The sequence below is a fragment of the Galeopterus variegatus genome, unplaced genomic scaffold, assembly GCF_000696425.1.
Source record: "Galeopterus variegatus unplaced genomic scaffold, G_variegatus-3.0.2 Scaffold3371, whole genome shotgun sequence".
Lineage (NCBI taxonomy): Eukaryota > Metazoa > Chordata > Mammalia > Dermoptera > Cynocephalidae > Galeopterus > Galeopterus variegatus.
Window position 1 is genome coordinate 215,595 of NW_007729482.1, and position 24,505 is coordinate 240,099.

Sequence of the window (24,505 nt, forward strand, 5' to 3'; positions counted from 1 at the left end):
AAAAAAAAAAAAAAATGCTCAACATCACTCAGCATCTGGGAAATGCAAATCAAAACTACACTGAGATACCATCTCACTCCAGTTAGGATGGCTAATATCCAAAAGACTGAGAATGATAAGTGCTGGAGAGGATACAGAGATAAAGGAGCTCTCATCCACTGTTGGTAGGGCTGTAAAATGGTGCAGCCTCTATGGAAAATGGTATAGAGATTCCTCAAACAGTTGCAGATAGATCTACCATATGACCCAGCTATCCCACTGCTGGGAATATATCCAAAGGAATGGAAATCATCAAGTCGAAGGTATACCTGTACCCCAATGTTCATTGCAGCACTCTTTACAATAGCCAAGAGTTGGAATCAGCCCAAATGTCCATCATCGGATGAGTGGATACGGAAAATGTGGTATATCTACACAATGGAATACTACTCAGCTATAAAAATGAATGAAATACTGCCATTTGCAACGACATGGATGGACCTTGAGAGAATAATATTAAGTGAAAAGAGTCAGGCAGAGAAAAAGAAATACCACATGTTCTCACTTATTGATGGGAGCTAAAAATAAATTAGTTAATTCACTCACATACACACACAAAAAAGAAATCCGGGAGGGGGGGAGAAGAAGATATAACAACTACAATCTTTTGAAGTTGTTACAACAAGCAAACGGAAAGGACATTCTTGGGTGGGAGGGGGGAGAGGGAGGAGGGAGGGAGGTTTCAGTGATGGGCCATAATAACCAACTACATTGTATATTGACAAAAGAAAAATTAAAAAAAAAAAAAAAGAAATACAAACAGAAATAAAAAAGAAAAGAAAAGAAAAGAAAAGGGATGCCCAGTAAGAACAATGGTTCTAAGAGCTTTGCAAGATTTGGTAGCATTGGAAACTTCTACATTGATATCAGTTGTGTTTTTTGGTTTGTTTGGGTTCTTTTTTTTTTTTTTTTTTTTTTTATTCCATTTCCTCATGATGAGAAACAAGCATTGAAAATAATAGGGGACTATGGGCTTGTCTTCAGGGGAAGAAGGAAGCAATGTTTCAGAAGGAAGATGCTGTTCCACTGTGCCCCATTGTAGAAAAGGTCGAGGGCAAGGTGAGGCAAAAGTCTTAAAAACTAGAGTAAAGTTCTTGCCTTAGGGAAGCAGGGGAGGTCACAGGACAAAGTGCTCTTTCTGTCAAGCAACCAAGAATGGAGCTGAGAAAACTCAGATGTCATTCCTGGGCTCAAAATCCTCCAAAGGCTCCCAGTTTGCTCAGAATCAGAGTCAAAGCCCTTACAACTCCCTTCAAGGCCTTGCTTGATCTGGCCTCTGGCACCATTAGCTGATCTGTTTCTGTCCTCTTTGTTCTCCCTCTTCAGCCTCCTTCCTTCAGCACTCCAGGCACATTCCCACCTCCAGGTCTTTGCACTTGCTGGTCCTTCTGCCTGGAATGCCCTTCCCCCAGGTAGCCTCTTGGTTGGTGTCTCACCACCTCCACAGTTTGGGATAAATGTCACCCTTTCATAGAAGCCTGCCTTGACCACACTATTTACATTTTCATCCTCAACCCCACCCCAGCATGCATTTTCTGCTTTAGAGTAGTTTGGAAGACGTCCATAGTGCTGGGCTAGCTGGGATTCTCTATTTCTGAAGCCAGTGAGATGTTACTGCAGCTGAGCCCCAAGGACTCTAACTGGAAAATTGTCTTTGGGGACAGTCCAGGCCTGATTTCCTTGGTTCCGACCTTATTATCTTTTAGAACTCAACCCCTGCCACCTCCCCACTGCTCAGGAGCTAAGTCATCATTCAGCACAGGGTGAAAAAGCAGAGAACAATTACTATGCTGTGCAGCAGACCTTTGACTCAGATTAACATCATTGCCTCTTGATTCGGTCTTTTTATTTTTCTCTAAACACCTAGAGCATTTTGATCGTATGCCAGATTCATCTTTGGTGAAAAGCAATATTTTGAAAAATCAGGTCTTACTTGGAAATACATACTTTAAGGCATTTTAGGCTGATAAGCAGCTAATTGGTTCTGCCATCCTGTAATTTGCAAAGGGTCAACATGATTTGTTTTAAATATGCATCTATATTAACTGCTCTATGTCAAAACCAATTTCCACAGGTGACAATAGAATTTTGTAATGGATGAGGTGATGGAAGACACCTCAACAGTTACCCATGATTTTTAGAATCACTTTAATTTAACAGGTAGGTATTACTGTATTCCAGGGCACCTATGCATGGTGCCGAACAGCATATGCTACAGAATACAGAGTGGTGGAAATTCCATTTCCTAAACATGCAGGTAACCAAATGTATATAGACTCTTAGGCACGAGAAACAGAAACAGTGTCTGCTGGATTTATGCACAATATGTCCACACAACATGTATTCTCTTTTTTCTCTCCCCAATTTTACACCCAGACTATTAAGGGAATTTTAAAACAAGACGGTTGCACTACTTTGGATAATCTTCAAGGACATAATGGAAAATAATAGAAGGACAAATAGCATTGAGATTTTCAAGACTGGAAAGCCAGACTCCCTCAAACTACAGGCTGCTGAATTACAAACAATTGTAGTTGAGATTATAGGATCTGTTATTAAAAGGGTGGCTTGTAAGCACTTAAGAGCAGAACAGCAATTGTTAGGTATTAGCAAAGGTTCACTAGGAGACGCTCAAGATAATTGCCTTCCCTCCAGCAACAAATTCAGTGTATATTGATTGAGTGTCTACCACACACCAGGCTCTGGTTCCACGGTGGGTTTAGGGAAAGGTGGTGGATAAAGTTTTTGGATGACAACAAGATATTTGATAACGTTTCTTACAACATGCAGATCAAACGGTGGATAGATGGTGTTAGGCCTTACTGCCCCGATCCCATTCCAGCTGTCCATTTCTGGCCCACTCAAGCCCGAGGTCAGTAAGAACGAGGCCTGCTGGGACATTGGTCTATTGAGTGTCTGGTGCTCTTCAAAGATGGTTTTGGCCCTCTGAGTAACGCATGAGAATCTGGCTGCAGATCACCCATGTAAGAGAGTTATCCAAGGCAGAAACCAGGTGTTGGGGTTGGGTGGGATTCTTGGCTCCTGCCTGACACAGAGTTTAAAGCTCAGAGAAGTCAAGTGAATGATGTGCTCAAGTTTACTCCTCAGAAAGTCGGATAGCCACGAACCTAGTAGCATCCCCACATTTGCAAACCTCCCAACTCCAATGTAGAAGATGTGAGAATTTCCAATAGTTGCAGTCAGACTCCTTGCTCTTCTCACTTCCAAATGATTGGCTTTAGCTTTCTAAAGAAAAATTTACATTTGTTCTCCAGAGGTGGGGTTTCTTTTCAGCCTAGTGCTACAATGTCTAAATTTTATTGGCTTTACTATTTCTTTTCCTTGACCTTCCTTTCTGGAAACAGAATCAAAATTGGCAAAGGTTGGGTTAATTATTTTTCACAGTATTTTCAGATGTAGAATGGCTCAGAGCTAGTAACTGACAGGAAGCTTTCCTTGACATAGGAGTGGGCAGATCCACCCCACCAGGCCTGGGCCCTTGAATTAAGGCAGTGCAGTGTGCTGGTTAGGGTGAGGCTGTGGTTCATATCCCAGCCTTATTGCCGACTAGCATCATGAACTTGTGCAAGTGACTTCACCTCTCTGAGCCTCAGTCTCTTTGTTGGTAGAACAGGACAACTTGTAGTAGACAGGGCTGTTATGGGAATGACTTGAGCCTGTCTATGCTAAGGGTTTATCCAAGTGCCTGATACACAGTTAATGAAAGACAGCAGAGGGTAGGGTTGGAATCCCAGATCTGCCTTACTAACCACATGCCTCTCTTTGTAAAGGGGGGATTGTGGTAGTATCTGTCTCCTGGAGAAGCCATGAGGATTAAATAATATTTGTGAAGTGCTTACTTAGAACAGTGCCTTGCATATAGTGTATGTCTGTTAAATAGGGACTTGCCTCTAGAAGTAAATGCTCAATTTGCCACAATAATCATGGCTTGGCACATAGAATGTGTTCATGGAATATCAGCTATTTATTATTTTAACTAGTTCCTTGGCACCTCTTCTGGGGTTCTCATGGACCATCCTCTCTTTCTACAGCTTCCTTCAAAGCAGCCCCCAGGATCCATAACAGCATCACGCCTGCCTACTGATCCCAGGGGCAAGGGCAGACTTGCCCTGGAAGCAGGACACCTCAAGCAAATCCAGGAAATATGCCACAGGTGAGTCTCCTGCCTTGCAGAGAGCTCTGTTAGGCTGGAGAACTTCTAGATGTAGACATGCTGCTCATCTGCATCATTTTGGAGCAAGCCTCAGCAGACCCTCAAAATGCTAAGTCAAATCCTGAATTCTCTGCTTTTTCTCAATTTTCCCTGGCTCCTCTTTTCTTTGTTCATAACTGTTAGCACTACTTAGGGTTATCACTTTACCTCTATGTAGTCATTGGGTTTTCTATGGTATTTCTCGTGGACTTTCATGCCTTCAATTACCATCTATGTTGGGTTGATCCTAATGTCATCCCAGGCTTCACCTCTGTTCTAAGCTCTATGTTGGTGATTTGTAAAGTTTTGGAGTATGAGACTCTTTCCATAGAAGTGCTTGTTCACATATTTTTTATGACATTTCATGAGCATACTGAACCTCACCCATGGAACTACATGGGAGAGTGCCCCGATCCAGACTTGCAACCCCGGCTGCCTGTTGTGGAACTTAATTTTTTCACCTTCATCACTGCACCACCCACCGCCTCCAGTAACCAGGTCTTATTGAATCTACCATCAACATTGTCTCCAGTGTTCCTTTCTTTTCATTGCCAGTGGAAACACTGGCTCCCAAAGCTTTCTCCTCTTTCTGCCCAACAGATACAGTTTCCTGTGGACATGGTCAGGGGGCTACTTTTTCCTGGAGACCATAAGAGAAAAGAGCATCTCATTGACTTTCAACTTCTCCACATCTCAGGAAGAGGGCAAGGGCCACCTGTACAAAAAACTAACTAAGTGAGACTTCACCAGGAAAGAAAGACAGATACCTGATCAGATGAAAAGTCTGTGATAGAGGCAAATGGTGTGAGAAGAAAGAAAAACAATTCGATACTCTTGGGAAAACAGAGTCCTAGAAATAAAACATGATTATAGATTCCTGCATGTCTCTGTAGTGAGATACATCAGGGATCAGCAAACTCCTTTATTTTTTCTGGAAAAGGCCAAATAGTTAATATTTTAGGTTTTGCAGGCCAAGCAGCAAAATCGAGAATACTATATGTAGACATGTAAACAACAAGAGAGAAAACCAATTATCATAATTTTTTATGGGCATCATTCAGGTTATGTATGCTAAAACTTTAATTTTATGTCATTTTTATGTGTCATGAAATACTACTGGGTATTATTTAATATTTCAACCACTTAAAAATGTACAAAATATTCTTAGCTGGTGGGCAGTACAGAAGTAGGCAACAGGCTGAATTTGGCCCAACCATCATCTGCCAGCCCCTAAGATATAGTTACATGTCGTGGTGTGTATGTACCACCGGGCTTTCAAATTTCAGAATTTTAGAGACAAAGCATGATGACATTATATATGTTTTAAGTCTCAACTTAGTGGGGTATAAACATGCGACAGTTTAATTTTGGCTTTTAACTGTGTTATATCAAAGCTCTCATTTCCTTAATGATATTTTAGGCAGATTTCATAGCATTCCAGTCATTTTTGGTTGTTAAAGCTCCCGGTTGTGTCCAAAACTTCCAATTGCAAGTCAGCTTCAGAGCTCTACCCCTGCTCCTCCCTCCTTTAGATTCTGGCACCTTCAGCACATTGTGGCAGGAGCAGGGAAAAGATGAATGTGTCACTTTGCCTAGCTGGGTGAGGTTGCACAGCCTTCTTGCTTCTTGTTACTGCTTCTCCAGCTGACACCAGTGGCCAGGGCTTTCTGTGGGCAGCGATCTACATGCTGACTATCTGTGGAGGCACATGCATTGGTATTGGAGGGTCCTATGGCAACTTTCCACTGAAACTTCCTCTCCCCTTGTCTCCCACGATTGGCATCTTATAGTCCCATGCTGCTGCAACTGCAATTGGCCCATACGGTATCCTGTGCACATTTTTGAAAGTCTCTCCTCCCTTTGAATAGACTCAGTTCTGGATCAAGTTGCATGGTTGGGTGAGTGGACTGTGGGCTGACTTTCAGCCCCTTCTTGACCCCTAGGCCAGGCAGCCCTGTACAGGGTGATATCTTCCCAAATATCATGCAGCCCTGGCTAGGGTCTTCTTTGCTAATGGGCTGCCCTCTCAGGAGGGATACATGGTGCTCAAGATCGGCTCTCTGCCACCTGTAGCAACCCTCAACCATTATGAACGAATCTTCTTGGAGCCACAGGTAACTCACTGAAGAGCTGAAAGTACTGGGAGGGGGTGAGGGGAGTACTGGTACAAGAAAGCTAACTCGTCATTTATCTTAGCAAATGGATACTGTCTAAAATGAATAAATCGAGCACTAATGGCCAACCTATTACCTAGAGGCATGAAGGAATGAAGGAACCATAAGAACTAAAAGAGAAACAGTTTAAAGTATTTGCTACTTTAGTTTTCCCATCTGACAGGTAAAGAAACTAATGCACACCTGATTCCAAAGCCCCTGCTATTATCAAACATTCTCTGTAGTCTCTCATAAATTATTTTTTTCTTTTTAAAGAAATTTACTTATTTTTTAATTGAAAAGTGTTGATTGTACATATTTATGAAGTACAGAGTTACATTTCAATACATGTATACAATGTGTGATGATCAAATCAGGGTAATTAGCATATTCATCATTGCAAAACTTTATTATTTCTTTGTGGTGAGAATATTTGATTGCCTCTTTTCTAGCCATTTGAGAACATGCAATAAATTATTGTTAATTATAGATGCCTAGCACTACTGTAGACCACTAGAACTTATTTTTCCTATCCAGCTGTAATTCTGTGTCCATTAACCAACCTCTCCCTATTCCCCTTTCCTCTCTCTTTCCCAGCCTCCAGTAACCACAATTCTACTCTACTTCTAAAAGTTCAACTTATTGATTTTTTAGCTACCACATATGAGCAGGGACATGTGGTATTTATCTTTCTGTGTCTGACTTATTTCACTTAACATAATGTCTTCTGGGTCCATCCTTGTTGTTGCTAATGACAGGATTTCACCCTTTTTCATGGCTAAGTAGTATTCCATTGGGCATATATAGCACATTTTCTTTATCCATTCATCTGTTGGTGGACACCTATGTTGATTCCATATCTTGGTTATCATGAATAGAGCTGCAATAAACATAGGCTTGCAGATATCTCTTTGTTATGCTAATTTCCTTTCCTTTGGATAAATACCTAGTAGTGGGATTGTGGGATCATATCTCATAAATTAGTAAAGTCCCACTTGTTACTACACTAAAAAAGTATGCTCTGGCAGGGTCACAAGAATGGGGAAAAATAAAAACAAGCTTCATATTTTGGCTACTGTAAATAGAGCTGCAATGAACATGAGAGTGCAGGTATCCCTTTGACATGATGATTTCATTTCCATTCCTTTGGATATATCCCCAGTAGTGGGATTGCTGGATCACATGGTAGTTCTATCTGTAGTTGTTTGAGGAACCTCCATACCTTTTTCTATAATGGCTGTAGTAATTTGCAGTCCCACTAACAGTGTAGAAGAGTTCCCCTTTCCCCACATCCTCACCTGTATTTGTTGTTCTTGGTCTTTTTAATGATGGCCATTCTAACTGGGGTGGGATGATATCTCAATGTGGTTTTGATTTGCATTTTTCTGATGACTAGTAATGCTGGGCATTTTTTCATGTATCTGAAGGCCATTTGTATGTCTTCCTTTGAAAAATGTCTATTCACCTCCTTTGCCCATTTTTTAATTGGATTATTTGTTTTTTAGTGTCCATCGATAGTTGACTGGAGAAGGAAAATGTGGTATACATACACAATGGAATGCTACTCAGCCATAAAAAGGAATGAAATTCTGCCATTCACAGCAACATGGATGAGTCTGGAGAAAATTATGTTAAGTGAAATAAGCCAGACAAGGAAAGAGAAATACTGTATGTTCTCACTCATAACTGGGTGCTAGGAAGGAAGGAAGGAAGGAAGGAAGGAAGGAAGGAAGGAAGGAAGGAAAGACAGACAAGACTGCAACAATTCATTGAACTTTCATAAGGAGAGAACAAACCTAAGGATACTAGAGATGGGGGGAGAGGAGGGAGGGTGTTTGGGGAGTGATACATCAGATAAAAGGTGTAAAGGAAAATCATGTCTTATAACACTGAATATGCTAATAATAAATAATAAAAATAAATTTTAAAAAACAACCTTCAGGTTTTCTAACATTCTTTTTAACCTCAGAAACATTGTTTCCATTGAGGTTACTTCCATATGTCAAATTATTATATAATTTTCAAATTATTAAAAACATAAGCCTCCTAAAATACATAGTAAGCTCATGTCATGTTTTATTCAACTCAGCAACGAGGGAACCAGCAGAATGACAAAACTGTTCAAAGAAGGATGTTATATTTCTTTCAGTGAAAAAAATTCTGAAATAATATTGCTAAGTTAGATATAAAATTGATTAATATCCTTGACGGAGGGCAATAAATCCACAATATTTGGTCTTATCTCCTTTAACGAACTGAAATCACATGCATTGCTACCGAACAAAAAATTTATGTGCATCTTTCCAGCTTTTTCATGTAAACATCTAACTATACAGCAAGTGGGCCTGAATCTACTATAAAAGCTAAGTCAAAAATGTTACCAGATGACCCCATAGGTAAGCTTGTTGCCCCCTGCTCGTGAGAACATAAAAGAACATAGTCATCTTTTTGCCTGACTTTTTGTTATATATTTTTTGGCATGCACTATTTACCCATACAAGTAACCCACGCTGGTCACCCAACCTAGGAAGGCAGGTCACTTGTCTTTATTCTAATCCAGAAGATAAAGTTTTAAGTGATGAAACAAGCCAAATTATTTTCAAGGTATCTGCTTCCTAAGATGGGTGGAGGCCTAGAGTCAGAAGGGAGAGGGATGGGTTTGAGGTAGAAGGAAGAGGAATCAATGATGACACAACTAGGAGCAAGATTCAAAGTGTTCGGCAATCAGTGGAACTCAAGACCAGCCAGTCGGAATGGAGGATTTCGGAGGACAACCACAATGGCACCTGCTGGGCCAGGTCTTAACTTTTCACGTGATGGATCTTGGGGAGGTCTGGGAGGTCCCAGGAAGGGCTGGGTGGCTGTAGTGGTGGTGGGGAGATGGTGAGAGACTTGGGCAAGATGTTGATTACCAACAGGCAGGGAAATCTTTTAACATATTAACAACCAGTGTGACTATATGGGCACATTCTGGCTGAATGTTATTCATGCTCATACTCCAACCTTCACCATCTGCCCAGTCTTGACTCAACCCACAAACACAGTTATGGTCACTCGCCCCCATCCTGCCTTAAGACTCCAGCCTACTTCTCTCTTCTATCTGCCTCTTGGGCTTTAGGGGCAAGAAGGAAGAGTACAGAGAAAGAAACAGGGAGAAGATCAGGAGTAGGGAAGAGAGTTAGAGAGCTCTAGTGCATTTTGCATCTGTGTCTAAGGGAAGGTGCAGCATTAAATCTAGGAGGGGAGGAGCAAAGTGACTCCTTGGTGCTGTTTCTAAGCTCTAGGGATGTATCAGTGCCCCCAACAGACAAGAATCTCTGTCCTTATAAAGTTTATATTCTCCTGGGGGAAGAGAGGTGGTATGAAAAGCATGAGTTAATATGTGAAAGCTCCTAGCACGGGGCTTGGCACAAAGGAAATACTCAAAAAATGTGCCTCTCTCTCACCCCCATCCTCAACCACATCTTTGCAGCTTCCCTGAAGGATTATGAACACATAAATAAAGCTGGAACCCCATCTGGCTGAAAAAGTTAACCATCTGGAGATTTGAAAATATGGGGGAACTTCTAATGACTGGCTAATTTTTTTTTCAGTTTTTCAGCCAGATGTTTAGTGTCATCCAGGCCCATCTGTGGCAGAAATAGCAGTATGTTAAACCTCTTTTTCATAATTTTAAGTTCCCTGTCCTAAAATATTAAATGGGCTTTCTTTTCTTAGTAGGCAATTTTTTAATAAATTGAAAAAGTGATAATTGACTAATAGAGGGTTATTCAGGAATCAAATATGAAAGTATCAGAAATTTGGACTAAAAGGGACATTTAAGTCATTTCTAGGGCTCAAAACTGGCAGCCCATGGGCCAGATTCAACTACAAGTTGAATTTGGTTTGGTTGATACCATATTTTTTTAAAGTCGAATTAGCTGTACATATTTTTAAAATCAAGAGGTTTTGCATCTTGTTTTTCCTTACTTGGAATTTTGAGTCACGTTTGGTGCACATTTCTGCAGGGTAAAAATCAGCTCAAGCCGAGCAGTAGTTGTCCTTTAGATGGGGCTTGTGCTCTTGGGTTTGCCATAGTCCCTACCACTCCCGATTGCCCCCACACTGAGACCAAGTTCCAGTGACCATATGTCTTCTCAAATGTACTATTACTTTTACAGCCATAGAATTAAGAGAACTATGAAATGTTTGTTTTATAATTTATGCTACCTGCCTAGTCCACATGGACAATCGGATTTGTTACTCCATAATCTTACTTGAAACTTTCATTTTAGAACTGGGTAAACTGAGGTCCAAAGGAGGAAAATAACATGCACAATTCACATAACTATTAGTGATGGAAAAGTGGTTAGCATTTGGGTTTCTACTACTAGGCCAGTTGCCTTTCCACGATCTAAATACACCATTTTGATTGTATCTATGGCTTCAAAAGATTTTCTGAATGAAAGAGTCATGTATTCAACATGCTCTCATTCAATTTCACATACTACCATTGAAGACACTCAGTGGGATGAGGCCTCACTTCGTGAACGCCTTGCATGCTCTCCAGATAATGAGTCAGGCATTCATTTTGGTTTCTCAGTGTGGGTGTCTCTACATAGGTCGATTGTTTTTTCATTCAAAGCGTGTCCTTTGCTGCCTCTGAGTTTGTGCCTGTCTGGTGGCTCCCGCACCCCTGCCGATGCTGCATAGGCATGCTGAGTGTTCTGAGATCTGGGACTTCTGAATGGAAAAACCCATGTGTCTGGGAATTCTCATGAGCTAGTATTTATATCAGTAGCAAACAATCCACCAGAGCATGGGTTAATGTTCTCTAGCAAATGCTTTGAGAAGCAGCATGGCTTAAATATTTCCTGCTGAGTTTAGGTGTATGATCTTATGTCACTTCTTCAGGCCTCAATTTCCTCATCTTTAAATTGAAGGTAATAATAGTACCTATGTCATTGAGCTCTTTTGAAAATGAAAGAGTTAATTTTTCAAAATTCTTAGAACAGTGCTAGCACATAGTAAGTGCTAAATATATATGACATTCTGGTGGATTATAGAAATAAAAACTGAACACATCCTTCTCTTACTTGAGCAACGTGATTCTCCTTAACACACATAGCCATCCTCAGGACCATTGTAAATATTTGGTACACATTGGCTTCAACATCATAATTGCTTGAAGGACTTTTAGAAAATTCAGATTCCAGTGATCTATCATGACCTATGGAAGGAGGAAATTTAGTTGTGGGGCCTGAAAAATCTATTCTCTTTTAAAAGCTCTTCATGTGCTTCGGATGACTAGCCAAGTTTGGGAACAACTGATGTAGTTTTCTTATACTTGGATATCTTTGGTTTTGGAGGACCCATCACCTCCTAAAGCTTCCCACTCCAAATTGGATAGTTACTTATAATGAAGTAAAACCTGTTTTTCTCTAGCTCCTACTTCTATTCCCTTGAGGTCATGCAGAACATTTCAAATCTCTCTTCCATGTGACAGCTCTTCAGATACTTGCAGACAGCTGTCATGTCCCTCCTGAGCATTCTCTTCTTTTGGACAAAATAGGCATATTGTCTCATGGCTCTTGAAAAGTATGGAAGAATTGACTCTTCTAATTTGATCTCTAAAAAACTTGAGCTATTAGACCTATTAGTTATCCTTTGACACTTAAAGGACCAGAAAATGAGGATGTTATGGCTATTAGATATACAGGAGACACTGAATGGGAGATGACTACACATCTTCATTCTAGTAGAGGATGGAAATCCCTAGAGTAGATGCTGCCTCGTGCATGTGTCTTCCCATGCAGAAATTAGAGGCTTCTGAAAAGTTCTTGAACACTTGATGTATTCAGTACATTAGGAAAAATTTTGGCTTCAAATTTTAGCCAGGAGCTTCTGCGTGTTAGTTATATGGGTGTACACATAGCTAAAAATTTATGTGATTCATTAACATTTGTGTCTTATGATATTTAATGCTTCAAAAGCATTTTTAAAAATTAGTCAGGCCAAATTATATGGAGACTGCAATGAAATTTCTCAGAAGAATTCATCTGCCCAAGAACATGTCTTCAATTCATCCAATTCCTTCTTGATTCAATTTCTTCTCCTTCTAAGCCCACAGAATGCCTGGGTGGGGTTTCAATCCCTTGTACAAACTGTAGGTGTAGGATATGATGTTGGAGAAAAGAGAAACCACCAGCTGAGAAATTCAAAGCAAGGGTTAAGGAATTGTAGGCCCTACTTCTGCTCTGATAGACTTGTTTTTTCATAGAGCATAATGGGGGAAACCAAATGAGTGTTTAGTTGTGCATTCCCAGATTTAGTTCCAAGAGAAGGAAGAATTGGAAATGACTAAAACATGGTACACATATGTGCCACTTTTGGCTTGAAAGAAGCTTCAGATTTTTTTATGCCATCTCTAGAACTATGTAGGCACCAAGATGTCCACAATATCACAGTTTTACAAAAGATAATCTGATCCCTTTTGTCAATATAGGGAAGGGAATTGTGGAATTTCCCTAAGATAAATGACTTCCCAACACCCAATCACAAATGATTACAAGTATTAGATTTTTGTCAATGTTTAGAATAGAATTATTCTAAGATTTCTGTCAGCACACTGACAGCATAACTAATACAGCATAAGTTTTGGACAATGCTAATTCAAGACAACCTATTCCAGATTAATCATTTCCCAGATTAACAAACTGATGGTTGGAGAGGGTAAATGTCTTAGCCAAGGTCACAGGACAGTTTGCAGCATTACTCAGGTCTTCTTACTTAACATGATCCTTGTTGCATTTAAAGAAGCCCTTTATAACCTGGGCTTCCCACCAGTTGCAAATCTATGTTGGAAACAGAATCAATTGTAGTAGCACTAGAGTCAGGAAGGCAGTTGTTCAGAGTGTCAGGACATGGGAAGAAGGCCAGGGAATGATGCAATATTACACTAGCAAGTGATGTCATAGCATGATTTCCTGAGTGCTTTACATAAATGCAAGTTCTCAGGAAGCCCTGACAAATGCCAGCCAGTGGAAATGCAGGTGTAGAGGCCAATGGCAAACAAGGAAGGGGAGCATATAGGAAACTCAGATTTCCTTGCCCCTCACTATGACAGGCTTCACAGAGTCCTCAGAAGCCTGAGAAAACTCCCTAATACTCCTCTAATCCAATGACTTCCATCAAGCATATAGGCTCCGGAGAGCTTTGATTTTCTTCTTTATTTTTCTGCTTACTCTCAGTGACATCTAGGCATTGCCTAGTGATACTGAGAGTGAATCCTGATGTGGTGAAAGCAAGTCTGATAGTGATATATGTTGCTCAAGTGCTTTACATTCTAAAATTGCTCTGTCTTCTTCACCATAATTTATAAGTAATCCTCTAATATTTAGAATTAGAAGTGATGAGCTGCAATTTTTGGAGAATCAATCTTATGTAAATGTCACAGAAGTATATTTGTTAGGTTTGGGGATGATTTAGGAATGAAGGCAGGTGGATACCAGACTCCAAGACTTCAGTTTTGTTTGATCCAAAATAGTGAAACATATATTATAAAGGAAGTTTTCTTAAAATATGTAAGCGAGGGTGGTGGTGGTGGAGGTTCACACATGTTAACCCTGGTGTGGTACTGGGTACTGGGTTGTCCATGGAAGTTCATGACAATATCGAGTTAGACCAAACTCAGAAGAAACCGATAAGACTATGTTGAGAAATAAGGAAATAACTCATAATGTGCCAGGCCAGGTCAGGGTCTCCTGTCTTCCCTTCCTTCTTTCCTCCCCCCCACCCCTACTGAAATGCAGTTTAAGCAGAGCTAAAGACCCTTTCTCGAGCCAGAGATCCAAGCTGTCCACAATATATCTAGAGATTTTGGATTTGAAGATTTCTCAACTGCAGAAGCTTCCTAGAGTGTCACGATATCTCGTCTCATGAAGCTTTCACCAAAAACAATCAACAAGACCCAACCCCTTTATCTCACACATCATTCTCACAGGGCAGAGAGTCTGGACATCTGCACATTCTCAGCAACAATTTGAACTATTCCTCCTTCCCCATCACTGCCTCCATCTCCCTGAACACCCACCAGAATGTCAGAAACTGGATTATTCGGAGCCATTGAGAGGAATTTGTAAATACCTTCTAGGCAGCAGGTCCTCCACAGCCCTGAATGGGTCATTACTTCTTCATTCTTCCTGCTGGTTTCATTATCACTTGTAGATTTAGTCCTGCACACACCTCTGGAATATAACCAGTAGTCCGTGCCCACTGCAATGGTCATTAAACTAAAAGCTGCGAAGGCTCCCACAGTGGTGATCAACATCTGGATACCTCTGTCACACATCCTCATAATTCTTCATGGTACTCTCGATGGCTGGGGGTGGAGGGGGAGATTCAGTGCCAGAGGGGAAAATCACTCTGCAGCTGGGTAACCTAGAGCAGGCTCTTCCAAAAATTCGGGGCTCCTTTTGTCAGCATCCACAGGGACTTTGGGAAAGCTGGGATTTCCTGTCTGGAGCTTTCTCCTCTTCCCTGGGTCGCCTATGGCCCTCGGAAGGGTGCAGGCTCCAGGGGGCTGGTCCACATCACTGCTACCTTCTGAGGGTCCCTGGGTTTCTTTCATTCCTCAGGAGCTTGGTAAGAAGGAGGGTCCGTGCAGGGCATGGCTCCGGAGCGTGGAGCTGCCAGCTCGGTTTGAGATGCGCCTGGCTCCTCACAGCCCCGGGAGATTCAAGGCAAAGAAATCCAGAGCGGTCTGTATGTGTGTGTGTGTGTGTGTGTGTGTGTATGTGCGTGCGTGCGTGCGTGTGTGTGTGTGCGAGCGCGTGTGCTGGGGGTGAGGGCGGATGGCAAAAAATAGCACTGCTGGGAGGCGAGTCGCTGAGAAGAGTGTTCACTGCTTCCCCAGCCTCCCAGGAAAGCTCTCCTCCTGCTCCCGACACCCCCGCTCAAACTGGAGAAAAGACAGAGTCCTGGGGCGGGGGCTGGGTGGTTTCATCGGAGGGCAAAGGTCCGTGGTGCTGAAGGGACAGCTCCCCCCGTCGCCCCGCCTCCGCCGTCCTAACGCCCAGGCTCTAAGGTCCGTGGTGCTGAAGGGACAGCTCCCTCCTGCGGCTGCACCCCCTCCTTTCTAGCGCCCCGGCTAGAGACCCCCCACCCTTCCCCCGTCCCTTCCCAGGTCAGCCAGCCGGCTCGGCTCTGCCTAGCCAGGCCCACTCTCCGCGCAAAGTTTCGGGAGCCCAGGACAGTCAGCGCCCTGGCCCCTTGGCGCTGCAGCACGACCCTGCTCCTCTGCTCTGGGAAGGGTTAAGGAAAGGGGAAAAGGGAAAAAGCCCGTAGCGCACTCTGGCGCTCTCCCAGCGCCCACCCAACGCGGCATTCTCCAGCCCTCCCCCCCCCCTCAGACGCCCCCAATGAGACAGGCAAGTTTGCCTTTTGCTGCGGGCGCCGCTGGAGCCCACTGGGGAGAGAGAAGACCCGAGATACCGAGTCTTCTTAAAGGGACCGGGAGTCGGTTCTATGGCTCACTTGGGCGGGTAAAGAGTGTTGTCACAGGCACATCTGTGTAGTCTGTCTCAATTTGGTTCCCCAGAAAACAAACCAATATGTCTACCCTCCTTTCTCTGGAGCTCTGGTTTACACCGGAGACAACGTGCTCAGATCAGACCCGGAGCTGTTCATATGCATATGATCATGTATTCCTAAAAGACCGGAGGAGCAAAATGTATATAGACTCTGTTGTACATATATCATGGACCTTGGGCGAAGGGGTGTGGGATTCGGGTCTCTGAATATACTTCTTGTATATTTTAACACGTCTACATTTGAGGGGGTGATGGATTCAAGGTGGGAAGTCATGGAAAACGTCAGATTCCTCCCAAAGGTCCCTGGGATGTTCATTTGTTAACAGCCTTATCTACATCAGACCACAAGGCAGGTAAAGTTAGGTCTGCTTTCCTGGTTAGTCCAAAAAACAAATGCTATTGCATACCTGAAAGCTCGCTCCCTTGGAATGTTAGTCAAAGGACCAGCATTTAACCAGCTTTTTATTACTATGCATTCTAGCATATACATGGGCACACACTGAGTTGACTAAGGGCAGCCCACAGAATTGCCTTTACTATTTTTTTCTTATGGCATGATGGGACCAATACTCAGAGGTCAGGTGTTTGGAATTGAAGCTGCTTGGGTTGTTTCTGCAGTCCCTGAGATGTGTCTACAACAAACTGTCATGTTTGAATGTTATTTAGTTGGACAAAAATATAATGGGAGGTAATCACAGGCACACATATTCCCCTGGTGCCATCTCTGGCTATCTGTCTGAGAGCTTCTATTTAGATGACTGAGTAGCAGCAATGTATTGAAGAGTTTTCAAATGTGCTTCACTTCTGGTGGACTTTGCTATTTTTATTTTTGTGTTAAGCTCATTTGTAGACTGGGTTCCTGGTGTTAGATATACATGTGTGTGCATGCATAGTCATGGTGTAAATGTGTTTGAATGTTTACCTGTGCTGCATTCAATTCAGTTACGATTTCCAAATGCCTGAGAATTTGTTATAGAAGTAAAGCATGTATGTAAATATATTTATGTGCCTGCAGACAGTGTTATTTGCTGCAAATGCATAGCTATATGCACATGTGGGTATGCATGCCCATGTGCAGGTATAGTGCAGGTCTGAACATGATGTGTATACCTATGTGCATTTAGTTGAATGTTCGCAAACACTGTTTTGTGGGTAGAAAGTAGAAATACTGAAAACTTGCCACATAACCAAAATGGAACAGATAAACTTGGGGCCAGGACCACAGCTAGTCAAACCCCAGAAGAATGACAGGAGATAATGTAGGAAGATGTACAGGCCATCTACAAGTTACTTAGTGTAATTTTTTCCTAAAAAAATTTTGGTTCTTAATAAAATGTCCTGCCTTGATTCTTATTAACTTTTTTTTTTTTCCTTTTTGTCTTTTTTCGTGACCGGCAACGGGATCGCAACCCTCGGTGTTGCGCCCGCACCTCGCTCAGCCAGTGAGTGGCCAGTCTGTATGTGGGATCCGAACCCTCGGCGGGAGTGCCACTGTGCTCCCAAGCGGTGCACTGTAGCAGTGCGCCACCGGGCCGGCCCCCTTATTACCTTTTTTTAAAAGGAAAAAACCATGTGCAACATGGAGGTGAAGTTGGTTTTTCCTGGGAGAAGTTATTAAATTAAAAATTTTCTTTCCCACTCTCAAAAACTTAAATAATATGAAATAATTAATAGTGATCAAAACAGCCATTCCAGGATCTGTTTGATCCTTCTCTTACTCCCGTAGAGGTGAGAAAGGTCTTAAAGCAGGACCATGGTAATGGAACGTCAATGGGATTTGGGCTTATGGAGAGCATGCCCCAATCACTCCAATCACCAGACCCACAGTAAAACTAGAGAAGCTCCATCTCCACCCCCTCAGCTCTGTAACGTAAGTGCACACAAATAGAGTGTGGAGCCCAGGAGGTCTAGCAGCAGAAACCAGGAATACACTTAGGATAGTGAGGGGAAAGAATCAGGAGTTCAGGTAGATAAAAGTAACAATCATGGGTCAGGAGATGAGCAAACTTTTCTGGAGAAAGAGATAAACATTATAAGAATGGAGCTTTATGCTGAGCCTTGGGCTTGGTGAGGCAGAATGACTCTTTGTAACCCCTGTCCAGAGCTAAAACTGCTATCACTGAGTGTGCGAAATTCTAAACCTGTGTGTGGAACAAATCAGAACACCTGACTGGAGACTGGAGTGGGTGTACAGAGGCAGGGAGGCCATCAGTTAGTTCCTGATAATGCCTCTCCACTTACTAGGGGGTGACCTCATCCTTTCATTCAACCGAATGTGTAGGTGTGTGTACATGGGTGCGTAGAATCTGCTTCTAAGCCTAGATGCAGCTCCTCATTTTCACCACTAGAGGGCTCTCTCACCAGATCAACCAGGTACCCCAGAGATTCAAAGCACGCTCTCTCCTTAACAGTGACGGAGCCAGACTCTTCCTCTGTGTTTGCTGATGACCCTCTGTGATCCTCCTTACCTGGCAGGAGACTGGGAGGCATTCAGACAGCTTGAAAGTGATGTGCAATTCTCTTATTAAGACTTTTTTTTCTTCCACTGGGCTCTTAACTTGTGGAGTAGCTGGCATAGTGTGTCTGTGCTTTTTCCAGTTCATCCTTTCATATATCAGAATGACCCTCACCTCTGGAGAGGTCAGTGCTCCTGAAAGTGGTTGTGTCATTTGGGAAGGACTACTGACAGCTGATTCAATTGAATAAACGCTTCCTGAGTGCCTACTATGTGCAAGGCATTCTGCTCAGCACTTTGGAGAATATGAAGATATAGTTCCCATCTCCCAAGGAGCCAATTTTGTGGTAGGGGATATTTTAGCAGTGAGTACCTTTTGGCTGTAAATTTCAGAAACTCCCTGGAACTAGCTTAAGAAAATGGGGGATTTGGTATAAGGATATGACAATGTTTCAAGGAACCATAGGCTGAAGATACAATCAGGTCTCAGCAAGGAGCCGGAACCAGAAATAAAAGCCATCGAGAGCCTTGAAAATCCGTCCGTTTTTACCTCTGCCTCTTTTTATATTATTAGTTGAAAAAATTATTTTGCTTTTTCTATTCTTTGTGGAAATTAATTAAATTTAAAATGAATTAAAGTCAATTATTTTTTGATCCTCAAAGTAAAAGCTAGATTTTGAGTTTTTAACATCATCTCTGTTCAAGAAACCCACCCAGACTAAACTGGCCAGTTTTACTCCCAATATAAAATTTCCAGGAGAGACAACCAATTGGCCCAGCTTGTGTTTTGTGCCACGTCCTGGCCCAATCGCTGGTCAAGAAGACAGGGTTGTATAGTACAAACACCGCCACCAGGACCAGTCCCTGTGAGTTGGGGAAGGGAGGACAATTATTAGAGAAGGAGGAATTTCCGTGATACATTAGAAGACCCTACTATGAAACGTCCACATGATCCTCTTTTGGAACCACTCCAGTAATACCTGTGGGCTCATCAGTAAAACGTGATCCTGAATAAGAAGACAATGTGCTCAGAAGATACTGGAGTCTTCTGCTAGAAGAGGAACCGGACTGGGCATCAGTGGTACCAAACCAGCCTTACGTTTTGTCTGTGTCCTTCTTCCTGGGGAAGAGAATGGAGCTTAAGTTAAAAGAGAAAAATTCTTCTCAGACAAAGGCATCCACATGGATTTAAGTTAAGGAGATGATGGAAACCAGGCACACATGGATTGAACAATGTAGTCCCTACTGTCTTGAAATTTTCCCTTGACGTTTTCACATCATCTAGTTATTAGTTTTCTACTTTTAGATTCGACCTATAGAAAAAGCATTGAAAACTAAATATCCTTATGAAATATATCTGCATGTTATTAAACTACAGCCTTACTAGCCTTCTTTCAGTATCTGAAACCCCTTATGCTCTCTTTTACACCCAAGTATTTGCAAGTGGTGTTCCTACTGTCTAGAACAGTGGTAGAAGTTGGATGGTAGAAGGAGGGGAAAAACGGTAGGATACAACATCATGATAGTACAGAAAAGCAGCCAAGACCATCAGTCTCTAGCTGATGGAAAGAGCTCTAGAGTTTGAGTATGTCATTGAAAATGACAAAGATAACCAATAGAGGAACTAAAAATATTCTACAACTGCATTTGGAGAAGAGAAGAGGAGAGGTTGAGGTAAAGTGAGCTAAACTAAGACAAAATGAGTAACTGTAATTACCCTTGAGGAAAAGGACTGGGGTGGGACTAAGACAGCTACTTTTTATTACATCTCCCTCTATCCTATGTGATTTATTTTTTTAAAAAATTGTACATTTATGTTTTGATAAATGTTTAAAATTAAAAACTAAATGAAAACAGGAAGCAGCATGTCACCTGTCAATCTCTCCCAGCCACCTACTGCTTTATCAATAGAGAAACACCAGGTGTTTCCATGACTCATCTATTTATTCCTTGTGCCTGAAATGCTCTTTCCTGAGATATTCTTCTTATTTTAAAAATTTTATTTTGAAATAATTTTGAATTTACATAAAAATTGCTGCCACCAGATATTCTCATGGTTCAATACCTTCATTCGTACTTCAGCTTAAATGTCACCTTCTCAGAGAATTCTCCAACTGCTCTATGTAAAATAACACACCATACTTCTCTCTGTCCTCTAACTCTGCTTTGTCTGTCTTCATAGCATTTGTCAATCTCTGACATTATACTGGGTAGATGTGTATATACATCCATATGGATTATATAGGTTTTTATATTTGTCATTTCCCCAACTGGAGCCAAAAAATTCCACAAGGACAGGTGCTTTGTCTTGTTCACATCTAAACTATCAGACCCTAGAACAGTGCCCAGGATGCAGTAGGCACTCAATTAACATTTGTGTAATCAATTAATTGCACAAATAATTACTGTCTCACACCTGTGGCAGGCGCTGGTGAGTCAATAATAAGAAAGAGGTACATTGCTGTTGATCACCCAGAACTCGCAGTCTAACATAGAAAACAGAGACAACTGCACAAATAAGAACGAGTGTGGCAGATGCTGTTGGTACCCCACTCCCCAGACTCCCTTTACTGGTTGGTGCATTTACACCCCCCCCAACCCCAACATCCCCAGCTCACAGCTGCCCCTTCTTGAGAGAATTGCTCTCAGCTGACGGCAACTTCCGTGCCTGAGGAATTACAAGCTCCTGTCCCCCAGGGCAAGCCTGCAGCCAGTGAGTTGGCAGAGACAGGGGTGCAGAAGGCTGCCCTCTTGCCAGAGGCAGGGGCAGCTCTGAGATGCAATTTATGCACCAGGGTCCTCCATGGATCAGACCAAGACTAGACTTTACTTGAAACCACACCCTTGTTTGATTTTGTCCCTTTCCCCCTTGTTTTTCTTTCTCAAGCCAAAGTGCACGTCAGAATCACCTCAAAGGCTTGTTAAATGACAGATTACTGGGTTCCACCCCCCGAATTTCTAAGGTGGGTGGTGCTTGAAAATGTTCATTTCTAGCAAGTCTTCAGGAGGTACTAATGCTGCTCTCCAGGAAACCAAAATGGGAGAATTACTGTCCTTTCTGATCCCATTTCCCATACTCCCTGGGGTTTTTCCTAAAGATCACTCCCTCAATAAGTCAGATAGGGGCCGGCCCGGTGGCGCACTGCTACAGTGCGCCGCTTGGGAAGCACGGTGGCGCTCCCACCGAGGGTTCGGATCCCACATACAGACCGGTTCCCGCTCACTGGCTGAGCGAGGCGCGGGAGCAACACCGAGGGTTGCGATCCCGTTGCCGGTCCCGGTCTGGTACGGGCGCGACACTGAGGGTTGCAATCCGTTGCCGGACACGAAAAAAGACAAAAAGGAAAAAAAAATTAAATTAAATTAAATTAAAAAAAATAAGTCAGATAGATCTGAACCCCTGCCTTGGGCCCTGCCTCCAGGGAGTTCTCCCTAAGACAACAGGAAGAGCTGGTAAGTGCTCTGACAGGGAACATACAGGTCAAGGGCAACTGACATCGTTGAGGGTTATCAAAGAAGGATTCACAGAGGAAGTTCCACTTAAACTGAACCCTTAAGGATAAAGAGCCAAGTGAAGAGCAGGGGAAACTGCATTCCAGGCAGCTGGACAAGCTTGTTCAAAACCCTGGTTCATGATGCGTTTGAGGGAATGAAAGAAGTTAATATGGCTGGAGTGTAATGTGGGAAGAGTGGTAGACTCTTCATGCTTGAAGACTGTCTCCAGACAATATATTTGCCACAGATACTCTTACCAGAAAATATTTGAAGCCTATTAGCTTTTTGCAGGAAGTATATTGACAAATAATCCCTTAGCCAGATATGTAGTAACCTGTGACTATTAAATCCTTAAACAGTTACAATCCTAAAAGATCCTTGAGTCTAGGAGGAAGCTTGTGCTCTCCAGTTCCACCTCAGATGAGTCCTGGGAGAGAGATGGACAAAGAAGAACTTCCCAGAGGGTGGATAGAAGGGTGATGGAAAGTAATGGATAAGGGAGTTCCTCCTTGAAAAGAGAACAGATTTGCTAGTTGGGAAAATTTTTCCATTGTCAGGAAAGAGAAATTTTGTTATTCCTGCTCAGTTGATCATTTCTACGTACCTGTGACTGCTGTGTATACTTCAGTCTCCACATTTAAAAGGGGCTCTTATTGGTTATATGGTTCCTTCTGTGTTATTGAATAATGGATGTGCTGATAGCAAGTAAGTTGTCTTTTAGTTTATACCATGAGAAGACAGACCCAAACCTACAGGAGAGGGCTGCACATAGCCCAGACATCCTACCTTATGAGATTCTGTAGTGGTATCGTTTGGGAAAAGGTGAATGTATTCTATGTATACAATGACATTTGCTGTCAAAGGAGTGGATTATTGCAGAAACTTCTAGTTGCTTACCCAGTAGCCTTTCTTAATATATTCTTACTAAAAAAAATTCCAAAAATTGTGATTGGGAACACTCTTGGTTTAGCTGGGAAAAAATGACATTTTTCAGTTTTCCTTAGAGAGAAGGGTGGCAATGCAACAAAATTTTGACCAATAAAATGTAATTAAAAGTTGCTGTACAGACAATAGCTAAAAGGTGAGAATGATCCAAGTATTCATCAACAGATGAATGGATAAACATGATGTGGTATGTCCATTCAATGAACTATTATTTAGCCATAAAAAAGGAATGAAGTTCAGACACATACTACAACATGGATGAACCTTGAGGCATTTTATTAAGTGAAATAAGCCAGACACAAAACGACAAATATTGCATGGTTCCACTTGTATGAGGTTCCTAGAACAAGCAAATGTATAGAGACAGGAAGCAGATTAGAGGTTATCAGGGGCTGGGAAGAAAGGGGAATGAGGAGTTGTTGCCTGATGGTTCCAGAATTTTTGTTAGGTATATGAAAAATTTTAGAAATAGTGGGGATGGTTGCAGAACATTGTGAATAGACTCATACCACTGAATCATACTCTTAATAATGAGGGACAGCCAGTTAAAATGAGGGCTGGCTGGTTAGCCCACTTGTTTAGAGTGTGATGCTTATAACACCATGGTCACAGGTTTGGATCCCCCTACTGGTCAGCGGCCAAAAAAAAGAAAAAGATTAAAATGGCAACTTTTATGTTACATATATTCTGCCACAATTTAAAAAACGGAAAAGGAAAGTCATTCTATGGGTTTTCTGTAAAATTTCCTTCAAGGGGGTTAGCAATCGGTCTTTGCTACATGTGATGATTTTTGCTTTCTTCCTGCCTGGAACTAAGACTCAGTGCTGGAGGTCGATCAGCCACCATGTTACCATAAGGTAACAAGCACATTAAATTAAAATAGAAGAAGCCCGAGTCCCTAATGACATTCTGGAGCCACCATCCCAGGCCAGGACTATTTATTCTCATTACATGACAAAAATAGACTCTTTAACTTATTTCACTCTTTTTCAAGTTTAGCAGATGAGCACCTTCCTAATTTTTACAGATGAGGAGAAGTGAAATTAGAGAAGTAGTATATGGACCGTGAAGTTTCTCATCAGCTGATAGAAACTCAGCTAAGTTGAGGGCCCTAAACAAGGGATCCACGTCTCCCCCTCTCGGCTCTTCCTCCCTCTGCACTGGCTCCATGCTCAGCCTGGCTGTCTTCCCAAGCACCAAGAGCCCCTGGCTTGCATCCTACCCACCGAGCAACTCTGGAAGAAAGGATATCTCACCACCAACAGTGACTGCAAATGGCCTGCAGCTGGCTTCTTACTGGTCCATTTGGTTCATACCCATCTGACCCAACCATAGTGGGCGGGAAATAGAATTCACCCATTTCTAGGTCTGAGCTATCTTCCCATCCCTGGACACATAGGAAGGAAAATCAGCCTCAATTTATTTACCTTCTATTTAAATATGTATTGAAATGTATTGATTATACATATTTATGGGGTACAGAGTTGTATTACAATACATGTATACAATGTGTGAAGATCAAATCAGGGTAATTAGCATATTCATCATTGCAAAACTTTATTATTTCTTTGTGATGTGGGCACTTGATCTCCTCTTTTTAGCCATTTGATAACATGACTCTTGGCTCTTCTGCATG

General features: G+C 42.1%; 1 protein-coding gene across 1 annotated transcript in view; it reads right to left on the reverse strand.

Moving 5' to 3' along the window:
• CACNG3 (calcium channel, voltage-dependent, gamma subunit 3) overlaps positions 1-15,354 on the reverse strand; it is an 85,171-nt gene extending 69,817 nt beyond the window's left edge. The window contains exon 1 of the mRNA XM_008584779.1: positions 14,530-15,354. Coding sequence (XP_008583001.1) covers positions 14,530-14,740 — 211 coding nt within the window. The 5' untranslated portion in view covers positions 14,741-15,354. The remainder of the gene's footprint in view (positions 1-14,529) is intronic.
• Positions 15,355-24,505: the final 9,151 nt, after the last annotated feature.